General features: G+C 51.9%; 1 protein-coding gene, 1 long non-coding RNA gene and 1 pseudogene across 2 annotated transcripts; 1 reads left to right on the top strand and 2 right to left on the bottom strand.

The window, feature by feature from the left end:
• Positions 1-1,244: 1,244 nt before the first annotated feature.
• Positions 1,245-1,858, bottom strand: LOC144379494 (small ribosomal subunit protein eS25 pseudogene; annotated as a pseudogene).
• Positions 1,859-2,235: 377 nt separating this feature from the next.
• Positions 2,236-3,955, top strand: C11H11orf86 (chromosome 11 C11orf86 homolog). Its single transcript, XM_036081048.2, has 2 exons — positions 2,236-2,570; positions 3,129-3,955. Exons 1-2 carry the CDS (start codon positions 2,301-2,303, stop codon positions 3,222-3,224), a joined length of 366 nt encoding a protein of 121 aa, XP_035936941.2. The 5' UTR covers positions 2,236-2,300; the 3' UTR covers positions 3,225-3,955.
• Positions 3,956-15,963: 12,008 nt separating this feature from the next.
• Positions 15,964-17,158, bottom strand: LOC118534578 (uncharacterized). The gene is made up of 2 exons (XR_004916765.1): positions 16,792-17,158; positions 15,964-16,120 (listed from the first exon to the last, which is right to left on the bottom strand). It is a non-coding gene; the product is annotated as an uncharacterized LOC118534578 (long non-coding RNA).
• Positions 17,159-19,070: the final 1,912 nt, after the last annotated feature.

Here is a 19,070-nt window from a genome sequence, read left to right as displayed (position 1 = left end):
AGGTTATCACCGAGCACAGCAGCTTCTGGAGAAGGCAAGAGCTTCCCAGCTGACCAAGGCAAGGAGGCCGCAAGGGAGGGAAGGAAGAGAACACACATCTCCTTGTCCTCCGTGGATCTGGGAAGTTGTAAGATTACACACTTGGCGGGAGGGAATCGGGCAGCTATATGCTTGACGCAAGAGTCAGTGATTCACCCCAGCACGTCCCAGAAGTCTGAGTCAGCAAACTCTTCCCAGACCAGGTTTCAGTGAGTGTGGGTTTGAGCCCACTGTGCGGGGGCGAAGATGCTGACGCCCTCAGGCCCTGCTGCCTTTCAGCCAGGACCAGGGTTGGCCTGTGCGTTGGACATTAGAGGTGTGGTCACGGTTGGCGTGAAGAGGCCCGCCTGCAGGTCACAGTCCAACTTCGGGACAGGCTGGGACAGAGGATCAGGCCCTTCTTCTCCATGCTCCTCTTCACACCGGCCCTGCCTTAGCTTCTCTGGCTGGGAGATGAGCCTGGAGGATATGACAAGACCCTTCACCCAGGGAAGCCCTAGCAACCCCGAGAGAGAGAGGAAAGAGAGCCAGGCCAGGCCTAGGGAGAGGTCAGGGATGAGCCGAGAGTTGCAGCCCGCATGTCCCTGACCCCAGACAGGGGTCACAGAGGAGGACGCCCGGCCCTGGGTCCTACCTCAGCCACCAGAGCAGGGGAGTACAGTGGTCCGCAGCATGGGTTCTGACCAAGGAGCGAGTCCCAGCTCCGCCACTTACTGGACATACCCTCATGCCAAGTGCTTCATCTCTGAGCCTCTGTTTCCCCATCTAGAAAATGGGGATGACAATGCACACCTCATAGGACTATCATGAGGTTGAAAGAGCTGCTGCTGACCGTCTTGCCCTTCCACATTCATGATTTCATTGGATTTTCGCAGCGACCCGTTTTGTGGCTGACAAGACTGAGCAAGAAGGGGAAGGGATTCGTCTCAGCTAATGAATAATGTCCAGTTGCAGTAAAATACCCAGAAACGTAAAATTTAGCCATGTAGCCATTTTTATGTGTAATTCAGTAGCGTTAACACATATTCACGGTGTTGTTCAACCAATCTCCGGAACGTTGTCATCTTGCAGGACTGAAGCGCTATGGCCGTTCCTCCCCAGCCCCTCAACCACCGCGCTACCTTCTGTCTCTGTGAGTCTGACTATTCTAGGCTGCAGCCGTCCTGTTTCTTTCTTTCTTTTTTAATTTAACAAAGTTTTCTTTTTCAGGATGTACCGTTGCTGGGATCTGTGAGTGCATCCTCACCAGCAGCGGCGGCATCTCCACCCTTGGTGTTACTGGTGTAAATGACTCGAGCTCTGGGCTTTGAAACTAGTTTAATAAGTCCTTCACTAAGGAGATCCTGAAGGGCTGCCCTGGCCAGGGGACCTCAAATCTTCTCTCAGAGACAACAGCTGGGGTTCTACGCTTAGAGAAATTTTTTTTTTTTTTAGATTTTATTTATTTATTAGAGAGAGGGGGAACAAACAGGGGAAGCAGCAGGCAGAGGGAGAGGGAGAAGCAGGCTCCCCACTGAGCAGGGAGCCCGATGTGGGGCTCGATCCCAGGACCCCAGGATCACGACCTGAGCCGAAGGCAGACACCCAACCATCTGAGCCACCCAGGCGCCCCTACGCTTAGAGAACTTAAAGAGTTTGTCATACGTAGCTTTGTTGCACAAGACCAGGTCATTGAGCGTGCCCCGAACCATGCCTTTGGACCGTTTCTTTTTGGCCTTGCCCCCAGATCTGCTCACTAGGTCTTTCTCTTTCTTGGCTGACTTTCCTGCATCTTTCTTCTTGTTGTCCTTGGGAGGCATTGTGAAGCTCGGAGATCAGCGGCCACACTTACAGCCTCACTAAGATGTCGGACAAAAAATGGAGCTGTCCTGTTTCTTAAAGGCCCATCTCTGTTTTGCTGTTGAGCCATCTGTTCTCGGTGTCAACAGAATGAATTTGGATATCCTGGGCTGCAGGAGTTCAGGGGAGGCCAAGTGCTTCAGGGGTAGGGAGATCAGGGAAGGCTGCCTGGAAGAGGAGAAGGAGCAGGAGGAAGAGACCTGTACCCCTTGCCCTAGAAGGTAGAGAGAGGCAGTGGTGACGCTGACTCAAGGATGCTTGTCCCCCGTGGCCTGCCCTTTGGTTTACGATGGCCACCTCAGCCGTACCAACCTTTGCCCCCAAGTAAGTTCCCATCACATGCGTGGAGACTCCAGGCCATCTCAGAAGCCACTGGCTTGCCGAGGACCTGTAGCAGTCCTGTGCTCGCAGCCTCGAGAACCATGGGGACAGGCCCACGCAGCCAGTCCCTGCGAGGACCACGGCCCACCTACGGCAAACTCCAGGAGCCCTGGGGAAAGCCTCTAGAGAGCCGACTGCGCCGGGCGCTGAGCCTCAGACAGGGGCATGAGGAGTCCAGGCCCTCAATCGGAGGCCCAGAAAGGCTGGACATGCCTGGTCAGGAGTGGCTGCCAGGGGGCCCGGAGGACACGGAGCAGCTGATCCAAGCCCAGCGAGGAGACAGCCAGTGGTGGCTGAAGCAGTGTCAACAGGTTTGGCTGAAGGTTGATGGATGGACGGGGGAGGATGGGCACTCCACAGAGAGGGACCCATGGCTGCAAAGGCTCAGAGGTAGAAACTTATGGGGCCAAGGATCAAGAAGACAGCAGAGCTGTCTGGAGACGGGTCTGGAAAGAGAGGTATCCAGGCACCATATTTGCGAGGGCCCGAAAGGCATTTGGGATTTACCCCACAGGCACTGGGGAGTCACGGAAAGCTTTAGAGCAGGCTGGTGATATGGCCAGAGCTGTTTTAAAATGATTCATCTGGCAATGTGTTGGATGGGTGGATTTCGCTGGAGGCAAGGAGATCAGCCAATAAAACTCCCCCGGCGTTACATCTTGTGTTCCTCTGCCCCGGGAAAGGGGGCATCCTGACCCCCTTGGTGGGAGCTGCTGGCTCCTGGCCGGGCCTCCTTATTCTAGGAGAAAAGGGGCTCCTGTCTCTGGGGTCTACCACCACCTCGTGGCTATGGCTGGAACAACACTGAAGCCCACCGCACAGTTGTGAGATCAGGACCCTGATCCCCCCCCTCCCCTGTCTTCCAGCAGGTGAGGAGAAGGTGGAAGAGCTTTGTCTCCAGCTTCCCTGGTGTGACCCTGAGCCGGCCGGCCTCCCCACAGCCCCCTCTGGGCACCACCAGCTAAGGATGTTGGAAGTGGAGTTTGCCCCTGCTGCACCCAGATGGGCTGGCCATGCCTGCTGACCTACCTCTTCACGGCCCCCTGGACACCCCTGCGTGGACTGCTCCTGCATTCCTTACACGGTGCGCCGAGACCTCTGCCACCAGCTCACCCGAGGGTCCTGTGATTGCCCCTCGGCCCTGGTCCTCCACTCCAAGGCTGGCTCGCCACAAAGACCCCAAAAGGGCTGAGAAGAAGGGGGCTCAGTTCTGTTTCCTGGTGGATTCTGCCCTCTGGGCATGGGGGCACCCCTGGACGGTGACATGTGTGGGGGCCTTAGAAACCTGCCTAGAAGTAAGGGTATCGACAGCATGGGCCCCACACAAGACCAGTCATGAACTTCCAGGACAGAGCTCAGTGAAGCCGGACCCATGGCTGAGGGGCTCTTGCACATTGCCTGCCCACCACCCCCCTGCCATGCCCCACCTGCCAGCAGCTAGTGGTGGGCAAGGCTTGGGTCTCCCTCCCTGACAGCAAGCCCCCCCAGGGGCAAGGACTGAGTCAGGGAGGTCGTCAGTACCAGAGCTCTGTGGGGACAGGCCCAGGCCTGTGTATGGTCACTTGTAGCCTCACAGTGTCCCAGTGAAGGAAGCAGGGGAAGCCTTCCCTCCCTGTGTGACAGAGGTGGAAACTGAGGCCCAGAGCGAGGAAGGAATTACTGTCTTTGGGACCCCTGGCCCCACCCCCACCCAGCTCCCAACCTTCCGGCTGAACACAGGAATAAAGATTGCTGAGCTGAAGTAAACTATTTGCCTAGTGATTAACTTGCCTCGGGGGGGGGGGTGAGAGTGGGGGTGGGGGGTAGGCTTGGCTCAGAATTTGCCAGAATGGTGGAGCAGGGGCACCAGGGGCAGGTCCCCCATGGGTCCCCAGGAGGCTGGGTCTTTCCTGCCACTTCTCTTGACCTCACTCCCCAGAGGAAATGACCTCCAGCCAGCTTTGGGGGACTTGCTTTACCTTTGTGCTCACTCGGAGGCAGGGCTCACTCACTCTGAGGCCCAGAAAGAGCAAGGGGCTCGTCCAAGTCCACACAGAAGGGAGGGTCTTACCCCAAAGAGCCTGAGCTCTTTAAGAGATGCTGGTACTTCTTGCGGGGTCCCTGAGGCTCTCTTGGCTCAAGCAGACCCAAGGTCAGAGGTGAGGGGGCAGCTGCAAGCATCCTAGTGCAAGGTCTGTCCTGGGATGGTGGGGAGACCTGAGGGTCCAACCAGACAGAAAGGGGGGTTCCCTGTTTCCACAGAGCCCAGACCGTGGCAGGGCCACTGAGGAACAAGAGGGCTCCTGGGGAAATCTTGCCTCAGACAAGCCACTGAGATCAGAGACGGAGGTGACTGGCTTGGAAGCTGGACTCTGGGAGCTGACCAGAAGCTTCCAGCCCAACTAGTCACAAACTTTATTTTTTTTATTATTTTTATTTTATTTATTTATTTTTTTTTAATTTTTTATTGTTATGTTAATCCCCATACATTACATCATTAGTTTTAGATATAGTGTTCCATGATTCATTGTTTGTGCATAACACCCAGTGCTCCATGCAGAACGTGCCCTCCTCAATACCCATCACCAGGCTAACCCATCCTCCCCCCCCTCCCCTCTAGAACCCTCAGTTTGTTTTTCAGAGTCCATCGTCTCTCATGGTTCTTCTCCCCCTCCGATTTCCCCCCCTTCATTCTTCCCCTCCTGCTACATTCTTCTTCTTCTTTTTTTCTTTCTTAACATCTATTGCATTATTTGTTTCAGAGGTACAGATCTGAGATTCAACAGTCTTGCACAATTCACAGCGCTTACCAGAGCACATACCCTCCCCAGTGTCCATCACCCAGTCACCCCATCCCTCCCACCCCACCCCCCACTCCAGCAACCCTCAGTTTGTTTCCTGAGATTAAGAATTCCTCATATCAGTGAGGTCATATGATACATGTCTTTCTCTGTTTGACTTATTTCGCTCAGCATAATACCCTCCAGTTCCATCCACGTCGTTGCAAATGGCAAGATCTCATTCCTTTTGATGGCTGCATAGTATTCCATTGTATATATATACCACATCTTCTTTATCCATTCATCTGTTGATGGACATCTTGGCTCTTTCCACAGCTTGGCTATTGTGGACATTGCTGCTATAAACATCGGGGTGCACGTACCCTTTCGGGTCCCTACTTTTGTATCTTTGGGGTAAATACCCAGGAGTGCAATTGCTGGATCATATGGTAGCTCTATTTTCAACTTTTTGAGGAACCTCCATACTGTTTTCCAGAGTGGCTGCACCAGCTTGCATTCCCACCAACAGTGTAGGAGGGTTCCCCTTTCTCCGCATCCCCGCCAACATCTGTCATTTCCTGACTTGTTAATTTTAGCCATTCTGACTGGTGAGTCACAAACTTTAGATGCCCACTGCTCTGTCACCTTCTGCAGGAGCCCCTGGGGTGCCTCTGGGGAGCCCCAGGACTCCAGGAAGCATAGTTTGAGTCCATAGCTCTGGCAAACCCTCTGGATGTCTAGAGGAGGAAACTGAGGCCCAGAATGGGGAGGTGTCCTCGTTGCCCTCCAGGTCTCTGCCCTGGAGGCTCATCCTGGCCTCTGTGTCCCCAGGGACTTTCTAGCCCAACTCCTTGCTGTTCTCCTACTTGTCATGCTCTGTGACCAGTTTGTCCAGTTATGAACTTTTGTCATCCACAAAACAGAAGGTTCCATGGGGACCTGGCCTGCTCACCACTAGGACCCCAGTGCCTGGCTCAGAGCCCAGCCCATACTAGGTACTCAGTAAGCTGTTGTTGAATGAATGAGGTACTGGCCCAAGGTCACCCAGTAAGCTGATGGCTGGGTGGGCCTATAGCTCATGGGTTTGGGGGCTCCCACTCAGGCAGAATAGTTCAACCTCAGCCTCATCAGCAACCCCGTCATCAAGGAGCATATATCTGGGCCCCTCGGCTGAGGCCTTCACCAAAACACACACACACACTCTGATAGGTCGTTTCCAAAGATGGCCGCAACCCTCCATCCCATGGTGCATGCGTGTCCTCTTGAATTGCATCTTTGCCACACCTCCCATCCAGAGAGGTATTCTATTTTCCCTCCCCTTGAATCTGGGTGGGCCCTGTGACCTGCTTGGACTAACTGAATCAGTAGAAATAATGATCTGGGACTTCTGAGCTTGGGCCTTAAAAGGCCTTGCAGCTTCTGTTTCTGGCCTCTTGGAGGCCAGCTACCATGTGAAGGAGTCCAGGTGACCCTGCCCTGAAAGTGGCCCCTAAATAGATACATCATATTCTCATCCCCAGAACCTGTGAATTTTGCCTGCTATGGAAAAAAGATCTTTACAGATACAATTAAATTAAGGACCAGGACACCTGGGTGCCTCAGTCGGTTAAGCGTCTGCCTTGGGCTCAGGTCATGATCCTGGGGTCCTGGGATTGAGCCCCATGTCGGGCTCCTTGTTCAGCAGGAAGCCTGCTTCTCCCTCTCCCTCTGCCCCCTGCTCATGCTCTCTCTCTCTCTGTCTCACATAAATAAATACAATCTTTAAAAAATTAAGGACAGGGCGCCTGGGTGGCTCAGTCATTAAGCGTCTGCCTTCGGCTCAGGTCATGATCCCAGGGTCCTGGGATCGAGCCCCGTGTCGGGCTCCCTGCTCGGCGGGAAGCCTGCTTCTCCCTCTCCCACTCCCCCTGCTTGTGTTCCTGCTCTCGCTGTCTCTGTCTCTGTCAAATAAATAAATAAAATCTTTAAAAAAAAAAAATTAAGGATCTTGGGATGAGGAATCATCTTGGATTATCAGGGTGGGAGGGGCCTAACTCCAACAAGAAGCTTCCTTAAAGAGATGCACAAAGGAAAAGACGCAGAGGTTGAGGCCATGTGAAGGCGGAGGCAGAGAGTGGAGTGATGTGACCACAAGCCCAGGAAGCCTAGGGTCGCCCGCAGCCACCAGTGGCCACCAGCAGAATCAGGAAGGATCTTCCCCTGGAGCCTCCAGCACCTCAATCTCAGACTTCTGGCCTCCAGCCCCATGAGACAAGACATTCCTGTTGCTTTAAAGCCACAGAATCCGGGGAATAGTTACAGGAGCCCCAGGAAACTAACACAGTGTTTGTGTGACTCTGCCTGGCAGAGACTGGCCAGCTGTTCAAACCTGGATGTGCCGGCTAGGTGACATTTCCCAGACTTCTTTGCACTCTGGTGTGGCTGTGTGGCCAAGCTCTGGTCAGTAGAGTATGAAAGGAAGTGACATGCACGCCCCCCCAGACCCCACCGCTAAGCCTCCCCGCCCAGCCCTCGGTGCTTCCCTCTTCGCTCACAAGCCTGCCCAGTGCAGAGGACCCAAGGGGGCTTTAAGGCTGGGGGATGACTGTGGCACAGAAACAGAGCCCAAAATAGGCTGCAAAATAGGCCTTTGTTGTGTGAAGCCTCTGATTTGGGGTCCACTCGTGACAGCCACAAGTCTATCCCAACTATTTCATGTCAGCTCTGTGTGGTTCCTTTGGGACTGGAAACTTCCAGAAGGCGGGACAATTCTCTTTCCGCTCACTGTGAACAGCTCACCTTGGACAGTGTCTGCCTCCTTGTAGGTGCTCAGGAAATAGTTGAAGTGCTGAGCTGTCTGCAGCCGAAGAGTAGGAGTTAGCCAGGCCGAGGGAGGGAATAAGTGTTCCAGGTAGAGAGAGAGGCGTGGGAAGCCCAGAGAAGACACGGTGCATCTGGGAGGTGCAAACCATTTGAATGGTCTGCGACAGGACAAATGTCCCTGGCTCAGGCTCTGGACATACATGTGGCCAACGGTCCCCCTCCCCACCTCCCTGCCTCCCCAGCTGTGCCCTCCTCGGGCCTTGCTATCTTGGTTTTTCCTGCACATGAAGACTTCACTCTCCTGGGGTGGGCGGGCCACCGGGAAGGCCCCTGAGCCTCCAGCCAGGCTCTGTGACTGCCACTCACACACTCATGCCCCTGGGACCTCAGTTTCCTCATCTGTCAGAGAGAGAGGATAACCTTGCCTTGTCAGCTTTTGGGGGTGGGGTGAGGTGACAGGAGGAGGCCTGGGCACCACACCGAGCTGGGCCAGAGCCACAGCGGGGGCTTGGGTTCAAACAAGGTGAGAGGGAGGGGGTGTAAGGCTGCTTCTGGGCGGGCCAGCTCCTGAGCCAGCGAGCAAGCTGACCTCAGAGGACATGGCCGACCTCATGGGTCTAAGTGGGAGGCGGTGGCTCCCCTTGGAGGCCTCCCTGATGTGAGTGGCAGGGGTGACCTGGGTGGAGAGATGACCCTGTCAGCACAGAAGCTCCAGGCTCTCGAAGGGCTCCACCCGCAGGTCCACCTGTGCCCAAGGTCACATAGAGCAGAGCAGGCTTCGTGCCTCTGCGTTCTGTTCCTGCTGCCCACGAGGGCAGAGCCTCCCAGGCCTCTCCTATGCCATGGGGGCTCAGAGCCAGGAGCTGGAGGGGCCTGGGAACCTTCAACCTGCCCCCTGCCCCTCTGTGCATGTTTCCAGAACCGGAGAGCTCACTGTTTATCAAGCCCTGCTCTTTCCATGGGACCTCTGCCCTCGAGCTCACAGTCCTGCTTGAGAGGGAGACAGACAGGCAGACAGACAGATGACTAGTTGTTCTGTTTCGATGCAGAATGGGGTAGGAGCTCACAAGGCAGATCAAGCAGGAGGCCCCGATTCCTGAGCCAGTGGGACACTCTGGGCTTGGTGGGACATCTTTCCCCAGCTTCCTGCAGCTTGCAACCATGCCGGATGGGAGGAGGCCGCCAGCAGATGGGGGAAAATATCCTGCAGGGGAAATGGGGCCACTTGGTTGCCGTCATGGGGAAGGCAACAAGGCAAGCGGGGAACACTGCATCCCCAAGCACCTCTCAGAGCAAGGACAGCAAATTCAGCTGGAAGGGTACTCGGAGGCCAACGGTTCCAGGCCATTCATTTTACAGACGAGGAAGCTAAGGTCCCACAGCAAGCCAGAACTCTCCGCCCACCCTGTGCGCCCAAAGCCCCTTTCCTCGGGGACAGGGTGGGCCACAAACTCAAAGTGTCCAGGTAGTCAGAGGGGGCCAGGCTGGGCCCGAGCCTGAGCGTCAAAGCTGGGGCCCCAGCCCTTACCCTGCAACTAACTTGTGGAGTGATTTTGGGCCAATGATTACCCTCCTCTGTAAAATGGAAATTTTGGGCGCCTGGGTGGCTCAGTTGGTTAAGCGACTGCCTTCAGCTCAGGTCATGATCCTGGAGTCCCGGGATCAAGTCCCGCATCGGGCTCCCCGCTCAGCGAGGAGTCTGCTTCTCCCTCTGACCCTCCCCCCCTCATGCTCTCTCTCTCTCTCATTCTCTCTCTCTCAAATAAATAAATAAAATCTTTAAAAAAAAAAAATGGAAATTTTGATCTCTGCGTCTCCCTGGGCTGAAGGGCACATCAAGTGACAAGTGTGCAAAAGCTTTGCAAATCGGGGCATGCTGTGTCCTGAGAAGGAACACCGTTGCCGCCCCCTCCTCACCACCTTCATCATCAGGCAGGAGAGCAACATATTTAAAAGCTCTATAGCCAAATGTCCGAGTTAGGGCCCTGGCTCCGCCACTAACTAGCTGGGTGAACTTGGGCAAGGCGCTCATCCCTCTCTTTGCCTCAGTCTCCGCATCTGTTCAATAAATACAAAACCGGTCCCTCCTCACAGGGTTGTTGTATTCCCCAAGTTAACACATGCAAAGCACTTGGAGCATTTGGTCCTCGGTTCTTAGCAGCCAGTTCCAGAAGCTTCACTTGATGTGACCCCAGGTGGGTCCCTTCTCTGAGCCTTAGCAGCCTCCTCTGGGAAATGGGGGCGCTAATAATAGCATCAGACTAGAGGCATCTTGGGGATGAGATGGGCCAAGGCACACAGGCACTGAGCCCGGGGCCAGCACACAGAAGCGCCCGTTCAATGAGAACCTGGCACTCAGAGCTCAGTGTGTGCTCAGCTCACCTTGGCCTGGCTGGGCCTTGGCAGGGCCGTGGGCATCAGGATCCAGGGAAGTGGGCCCAGCCACAGACCAGACAGCTGCCTTGGGGCCTCCCAGGACACAGTCTCTCCTCTAGTGCCAAGGCAGGAACGGGCGTGGGAGGGGGGCCTCTCCTCCCCCTGCTCTGTGGTTGTCACTGAACCGCCCTGCCCCACCCCCACGAGGCCCCATCTCCCTTCTCTGAGCTCCAGACACAAGCAGTCAGTTCAGCCAACACTCAGAGCCCTGCTCTGGTGAAGACTTCAGACGGGATGACATGCACGGCCCCTGAATCCACCACGGCGACAGCCACGGAAATGAACCCGCATTCCAGGAGCTGGCTCGGGGAACAGGTGTGCCCGGAGATGGGTCCTTGGAGGGCGGGCATCGGAGAAGGCTTCCTGAGCAGCGGACAGCAGTGCAAGTGCGCTTCTCCACAGTCGAAGGGTTGGGAAGGGCGTGCCAGGCAGAGGGAAGGGCGCGGGGATGTGGCCCAGCTGGAGTGTTGGGAGATTCAGGCACACCTCAGTATTCCTGGGGAACAAGTGGGAGCGGGGGAGGTGAGGACAGATCCACAAGGGACAAGGCACAAAGGACCGGGGACACCACTTCACCTGGGGAGCCGTCACAGGGTTTTCAGTAGCTGAGGAAGAGGGATAGCTTAAAGATTCCCTGTGACCACTCCAGCCCAGAGGATGGTGGGGACCCTCTGGGCGGAGTGCAGGTGGACTGTTTCCATTTTGCAAATGAGGGTTTTGAGGCCCCGGTGGAGAGGCGGGCTTGAATGGGTCACACCCAGTGAGATGAGCCAGGCTGAGCGCCCTGTACTCCACACCAGGTCCCCACCATGTGCGTGGCACAGGTCCACCTTCTGTCTTCTTTCCTCTGCTGGGTTCCACCACCCCAGTGGGGAGCTCCCAGAGGGCGGGGTGCTTGGCCCTCCCCTTCCCAGGGCCGGCTTCAACCCTGACAGCTGGGAGTGGATGGGTTGGTGAAGACGGGCGCCAAGGAGGCTGGCCATGGGTCTGGGCCCCTGCTTCTGCTCTTCGCGCTGGACACCCTCTCAATCTTTCCACACCCTCCTCCTACTTCTGTCCTCGCCTCCACCCTGGAGCCAAGCAACCCACCTCTCCACCTTTGCTCGCACGGCTGCTGCCTCCTGGAACGCACACCGTGACTAGTCAGTGTGCTTATGTTAAATGTCCATAGACCAGGGATGGCTGGAAGGCTAGAATCCAAAGCTGTTCCCAATGTCTGCCACTTCACCTGCCACAGCAGAAGGGCCCTGGGGACGGGTGTAAACGTTCCACGGGGAGGTAAAGTGAGCTGAGCCTGCACAGTGGGAGTGGTCCCAGAGGACACTCCTCCTGGTCAGACTTCCAAGTTGCTCCACAACGGAGACTCCATTCCTGGAATGGGGGCTGGGGCAGCCTGTTCCCAAGCAAGGATCCTGGATCTTCAGAGACATCGAGTAGGGGGTTTGGTTGGTTGGCTCAAGGGGCTCAGTTACCCATTTGCTCACTAGTTGTGTGACCTCTGGGAAGTCTTTCATCTTTTCTGGGTTGTACTTTTTTTAATCTGGAAAATGAAAGGATTGGATGGTTTTCCAGGTACAGCTCTTTCTATTTCAATTAACAAGAAATTCAACCTAAACTAACTTGAGGAAGAAAAGAGTATATTGGTATACCTAACTGAAAAATTTAGACACAGACTAACTTCAGGTATAGCTTGATCAGGGGCTCAAAGCCTATCCCTAGGACCTGTGTTATCTCCCTCTCCCTCTCTCCATCTCTCTCTCAGATTCATTCTCTCTTCATGGTCTCCTCATGGATCTGCAGCAGCTCCCAGCCCTTATATCCAGAAACACAAAGGGAAAGAATGCTTATCTCTGTCCACGGGCTCATCTCTGAACCAGTCACTGTGGCAGGTAATGCAAGGCTCTAACTGGTCAGGTCTGAGTTGTCTTCCCTGGAATCACATGGGACAAGATGGATTCTCCAACTAAAATATAAAGCTCTTACAGGAAATAGTCAATTGCCCAAGGTCACACAACTCCCCCCTCTCCATGTCACACAGCCCCCCTTCAACATGTCCCAAACTGTCTTCCCAGTCATCTGGTCCAGGCTGCCAACTCCAAGCTTTCCATAGGAGGACCAGAAAGCTCAATGGTCAGCATACCTGTCAGGGTCCTCCAGAGAAACAGAACCAGTGTGAGACATATATAAATACGGAATTATTATAAAAATTGTTTCATTATAGAGGTTAAGTCTGCAGTTCGCCAACTGCAGACCCAGCAAAGCTGATAGTGTAAGTCCCAGTCCAAGTCTGGATCTAAGTCCAAAGGCTGGAGGAAATTGATGTTCCAGCTCAAAGACAGTTGGGTAGAGAGAGTGAATTCTGCCTCACTCCACATTTTGTTCTTTTCATGCCTTCAACTGATTAGATGAGGCCCACCCACACTGGGGAGAGCAATCTGCTATACTCAGTCTACCAGTTCAAATGTTAATCTCATCCAGAAACATCCTCACTCTCCATATGCCACTTCCACCAGCTAATCTTGTTGGCCTCATCTTCAAAATTCATCCAAATTCTGAGAACTTGCCCTCCCTTTTAGTACCACAGCCCAGGGCTAAGCCACCATCCCCTCTCATTAGGACCATGTCCACGGTTTCCTATCTGGTGGCCCTCTTCCAACTTGACCCTCTGCCATCTACTTTCCACATTTGTCCAGGGTTATGCCTCTAAAGTTAAAGTCAAATCCGGGCACTCTTCTCAAAACTCAGAAATGACTTCCCTGCTCATACACAGCAAATCCCATGGCATACACAACCCAACACTATCTGGCTACTTTTCCAACCTCATCAGGAGGCCTTCCCGCCTACACCTTGCCCCTCAGCTCCAATCACAATGACCTTGTTGTTCCTTAAGCATATTGATACACTATCCCACCTCAGGGCCTTTGCACTTACTATTCCCTCCACCTGCAATGTTTTCCTGCAATACCTGCCTCACTTCTCTGCAATGTCTGCTCATTAATTGGCTTATCACAGAGGAATTCCCTGACTTTTCTATCTAAAACAGTTCCTTCCATCCCATCCTTCCTCTCTGCACCTTACCCACTCATTCTGGTCAACATATGTTCTTATTCTTATTCTCTCTGCCACCAGAATGTCAACTTTATGAGTCAGGAACTTGATTTGCTTTGTGACCTGCTGTATCCCCAAAACCTTATGCATAGTAGGTGCTCAATTAATAGTTGTTGATGGTTTTAGTGATGATTTTTTGGATTTGACACCAAAAGCAAAAATAAACAAGTGGGACTATGTCAACTAAAAAGCTTCTGCACAGCAAGGAAACCATTAATAAAATGAAAATGGAATGGGAAAAAAATATATGTAACCCCTTATCAGAGGTTAATAACCAAAATGCATACAGAACTCATGCAGCTCAATAGCAAAAACACGATCTGATTAAAAAATGGGCAAAGGATCTGAATCAACATTTTCCCAAAGAAGACACACAGATGGCCAACAGGTACAAGAAAAGCTGCTGGGGGCGCCTGGGTGGCTCAGTCGTTAAGCGTCTGCCTTCGGCTCAGGTCATGATCCCAGGGTCCTGGGATCGAGTCCCGCATCGGGCTCCCTGCTCGGCGGGAGGCCTGCTTCTCCCTCTCCCACTCCCCCTGCTTGTGTTCCTGCTCTCGCTGTGTCTCTCTCTGTCAAATGAATAAATAAAAATCTTTAATAAAAAAAAAAAAAAAACAAAAAAAAAAAAGAAAAGCTGCTGGATGTCACCCGTCATCAGGGAATTGCAAGTCAAAACCACAATGACATGTCACCTCACACCTGTTAGAATGGCCATTAGCAAAAAGACAAGAAATAACAAGTGATGGCAAGGATGTAGAGAAAAGGGGGCCCATCACTCTACCCAGCCTCAGAGTCGTTAGCGGGGGTCTTCTCTGGATCCCACTTCTCTGGGTGGGTGGTAGATCATCTTTGGCTATTAATAATATGCCCCCTTTCAACCACACCCCAAGTTTGTGCTAACGAGGAGACATTTGGAAGGCGGGGGCAGGCTTGGTACCAGAGGAACCAGCCCTGTGATTAGAGGGTTGGAATTTTCAGTCTCACCTCTGGACCTCTGGGGAGGGGAGAGGGGCTGGAGATTGAGTTCAATCACCAATGGCCAATGATTTAATCAATCATCCTATGTAATGGAACCTCCATAAACATTCTAAACAATGCGATTCAGGGAACTTCCTGGTTGGTGAACACATCAAGGCACTGGGAGGGGTGGTTCTCCTGGAGAGAGCCTAGAAGCTCCACATCCTTTCCACATTCTTTGCCTCATGCTTCTCTTCCATTTGGTTGTTCATCTGTATCCTTTATCATATCTTTTATAATAAACTGGAAAACAGTGTTTCCCCGAGTTCTATGAGCCTTTCTAGCAAACTACTGAACTTGAGGAGGAGGTCTGGGAACCCCTGATTTATAGCCAGTTGGTCAGAAGCAGGTGACAACCTGTGACTTATCACTGGCTTCTAAAGGGGAGACAATCTATACAATGGAATATTAATCAGCCATCAGAAAGGATGAATACCCAACTTTTACATCAACCTGGATGGGACTGGAGGAGATTATGCTAAGTGAAATAAGTCAAGCAGAGAAAGTCAATTATCATATGGTTTCACTTATTTGTGGAACATAAGGAATAGCATGGAGGACACTAGGAGAAGGAAGGGAAAAATGAGGGAGGGGGGAATTGGAGGAAAAGATGAACCATGAGAGACTATGGACTCTGAGAAACAAACAGGATTTTAGAGGGGAGGGGGGAGGGGAGATTGGTTAGCCCAGTGATGGGTATTAAGGAGGGCACGTACTGCATGGAGCACTGGGTGTTATACGAAAACAATGGATCATGGATCACCACATTAAAACCTAATGATGTATTGTATGGTGACTAACATAACATAATAAAATTTAAAAAATAAAATAAAATAAAAAATAAAGGGGAGACAATCTTGTGGGACCCAGCCCTTTGCCTGTGGGGTCTGTGCTAAATCCAAGTGGTTGGTGTGAGAACTGAATTGTAGGGCACCTAGTTGGTATCTAAAGAGTTGGAGAATTATTTTTTTTAAGATTTTATTTATTTATTTGACAGAGAGAGTACGAGAGAGAGAGAGAGCATGAGGGGGGAGGCAGAGGGAGAAGCAGACTCCCCACTGAGTAGGGAGCCCAACACAGGGCTCAATCCCAGGACCCTGGGACCATGACCTGAGCCAAAGGCAGATGCTTAACTGACTGAGCCACCCAGGTGCCCCAAATTGTTTAATGTGAGGGAAAACCCACACGTTTGGTGTCAGAAATATTGTGAATATAGAAAGAAACTGTTTTTCTCTTAGATGGCTATGAAAGAGAGTTCTCAGGAGATAACAAGTGAAAGCATTTGGAGTGAAGGGCATAACGCTTGCAGCCCATTCTCAAATAATGTGTATACAGGTATATATATATGTACGTATGAATGACAAAATCAGTGTGGCAAAGATTGGTAAATCAAGGGGAAGGTACACCAACCATCCTTGCAACTTTCCACAGCTTTGAAATTTTTCCAAAACAAGAAGTTTTACAAATAAAGCAATACCACACCATCGCAAAAGGGGAGGCAATCGGACGGTATACGTCTCCTGATAGAAGAAACAGTACCACCTACGAAACAATCTTGCCAAAAAAAAAAGTCGAGCCTGTGTCTTCTGAAACTTCTATATTCCCAACTCCCAATTTACAAGATCCCCCCCGGGGTACAGAGAAACATGTTACATTACACCACTGAGCTGCAGTCAGCGAAATCCAGGCTATGGTGATCCCTACAGGACAGACTGCCAAGCTTTTTTTCAACAAATTAGCTGTAAAGAAAACAAGAGAGATGCAGGGGAACTGTAGAGTAAAAGAAACCTAATATGTTAGCCAATCACAGTGTATTAACCTTATTTGGATACTAACTCAAACTATTTTTTTTTAAAGATTTTATTTATTTATTTGAGAGAGAGAATGAGATAGAGAGAGCATGAGAGTGGGGAGGGTCAGAGGGAGAAGCAGACCCCCTGCTGAGCAGGGAGCCCAATGCGGGACTCGATCCCAGGACTCCAGGATCATGACCTGAGCCGAAGGCAGTCGCCCAACCAACTGAGCCACCCAGGCGCCCCTCAAACTATTTTTTTTTAAAGGAAATTCTTTAGGAAGTATCTGGCACTTGGAGTGTTGACCAGACAGTTGATGGTACTATAGAACTATTCCTTTTGCGGGGGGGGGGTGTGAAAATTATACTATTATATTAATGAAAAACTCCTCATCCTTTAGATGATCCTTGCCTTTCGTGGATGAAATGATGCACCCTCTGGGATTTGCATTAAAGGTGAGGGACAGCAATGGGAATGCATATAAAGTAAGATCAGCCCTGAACTGAAGCAACGGGGTGGAGACTGCCTGATTTTATGTTCACAATTCTCCACAATCAAGAGCTTTGGCAAAGCAATCCTCTCGGTCAGTGGCGACCGGGTGGAGGCAGCTCACATACCTCCAAGAGCTGTGCAGCCCAGTTCAGTCCCCGGGATGTGAGGCTGGGGGCGCTGGGTGCGGGAGACAGCCCTGGAAGAGGACCCACAAAGCGCTCTGTCTGATGACAAAGACACCGGTGTCCAGGACGACTGTGAAGAATTTGTTCCGGATCGTTCTGAAAATGTGAAGCGTAGATGACGCACGCGAGCCGAATGTGGCCGTGAGCTCCTACCGCTGTTACCATTGCTGCTGGTGGGCGTGAAGATGCCCCACAGGGCAGGTCTCCGCACAGCAGAGGACACGTACTGTCCTGAGGAGGACTCCAAACCCAGAACCTGACCCCGGGAGGGGCAGGAGCCGGGCGGGATGTTTGACGTTCCAGCCAGGCCCGGCGGAGGTGGGAAGGAACACTTATCTCCTTATATTTGGAAATCTGTGGGCGGTGTTTATTTGCTGGGAAGTCTGGGTCCCTTCCCCAGCTGGTGCTAGAAGCCGCAGCGGCCAAAGGACACGCACTAGGGGTGGCTCACGAGTGGGCAGCTTGGGGTGGCGCTGAGGGCAGGGCTGCTGGCCGAGGATTAGGTGCTGACTCATCGGGGTCAGAGGTGGTGGCCTGGCCGTGGGGGGACGTGGGCGAAGCCACCAACTTGCTGGGTGGGCTCAGATAAGCGCCCTCTCTCTGGCCCTTGGTTTCTACATTTAAGCAGTTCTGTTCAGGGGCGCCTGGCTGGCTCTGTCGGAAGAGCGTGCGACTCTTGATCTCCGGTTCGTGAGTTCGAGCCCCATGTTGGGTGTAGAGATTACTAAAAATAAATAAACTTAAAAAAAAAAAAAAGCAGTTATGTCCAGTGTCAGACAGACCCAGGTATGAATCCTGACTTTGCCGCTAGCTGGCTCTGGTGTGGCTAATGGCAGGCGGACTCCACTTTCTCTCCACAAAATGGAGACAAGAAAGGGACCAACATTACGGGTTGTCCTCAGGGGTCAGTGAGGCAAGTGTGGAAGTTCTTAGCATGGGGTTCGATGCTCCAGGGGCACTCACTACATCAGACCTGGTGGTGTCACTGACTCTGTCCCTTGATGAAGGTCCTTCCAGCTCCAAAGAGACCAAACATGTAAATCTTCCACATGAAAAGACATTGTAAAAAAAAAAAAAAAAAAAAAGGACACTAGAAACACAGGAGACAGAGGAATAAAGGAGTAACTTAACAGTGAAAAACCTGCCAAATACTACTTCAGTGAGGTCAACATCAACGATGATAAGCGATATGACAAACATGGCACTTTATCTCCGTGGTCTTCCCCCCAAAGCCCACGGATCCTACCTAATCATGAGGAAACGAACTGAGAGACATTCTACAAAATACTAACCATTTGCTCTCAAAACTGCCTAGGTCATTAAACACACACATACACGCGCGCACGCGTGAGGAAAGTCTTAGGAACTGTCACAGGCAAGAGGAACCTGACTAAGGGGCACCTGGATGGCTCAGTCAGTTAAGCATCTGACTCCTGATTTTGGCTCAGGTCATGATCTCAGGGTCCAGGGATTGAGCCCCGCATCAGGCTCTGAGCTCAGTGTGGAGTCTGCTTGAGGTTCTCTCTCTTCCTCTCCCTCTGCACACACCCCCTGCTCTCTCTCCCTCTCTCTTTCTCTCTCTCTAAAATAAATAAGTAACTCTTTAAAAAAGAAAGAAAGAGGAGCATAAGAAGGCAAAGGGACTAAAGGTAATATGGCATCCTGGATGGATTCTGGGACAGAAGGACATAGCTTAGAAAGGAAGGAAATCTGAAAAAGGTTGGACTTTTAGTTAATAATAATGTGTAAATATTGGCTAATTAATTGTGACAGTCATGCCATACTAATTCACACTAAGGTGTTAATAGAGAAACCTGGGTGTGGAGTATGTGGGAATTCTCTGTTCGACCTTCGCAAATTCTCTGTAAGCCTAAAACTATTCTACGTTAAAAAGTATCAAAAGAGAGGGGCGCCTGAGTGTCTCAGTTGATTAAGCATCTGTCTTCGGCTCAGGTCATGATCCCAGAGTCCTGGGATCGAGCCCCGCATTGGGCTCTCTGCTCAGCGGGGAGCCTGCTTCGCCCTCTCCCTCTGCCTCTCTCCCTGCTTGTATTCTCGCTCTTTCTCTCTCGCTGTCAAATAAATAAATAAATAAAATCTTAAAAAAAAAAAAAAGAGTATCAAAAGAGGAAAAAAGAAAAGAGACAGCGTGGGAGAAAATACGTAAATATCTAAAACAAGGACAAGGTCTGTGGCCAGAATACACAGGAGCTCCTGTA

The sequence above is a fragment of the Halichoerus grypus genome, chromosome 11 (assembly GCF_964656455.1).
Source record: "Halichoerus grypus chromosome 11, mHalGry1.hap1.1, whole genome shotgun sequence".
Classification (NCBI taxonomy): Eukaryota; Metazoa; Chordata; class Mammalia; order Carnivora; family Phocidae; genus Halichoerus; species Halichoerus grypus.
Note: the sequence above shows the minus strand (reverse complement) of the source record. Positions and strands in the feature narration are given on the sequence as shown.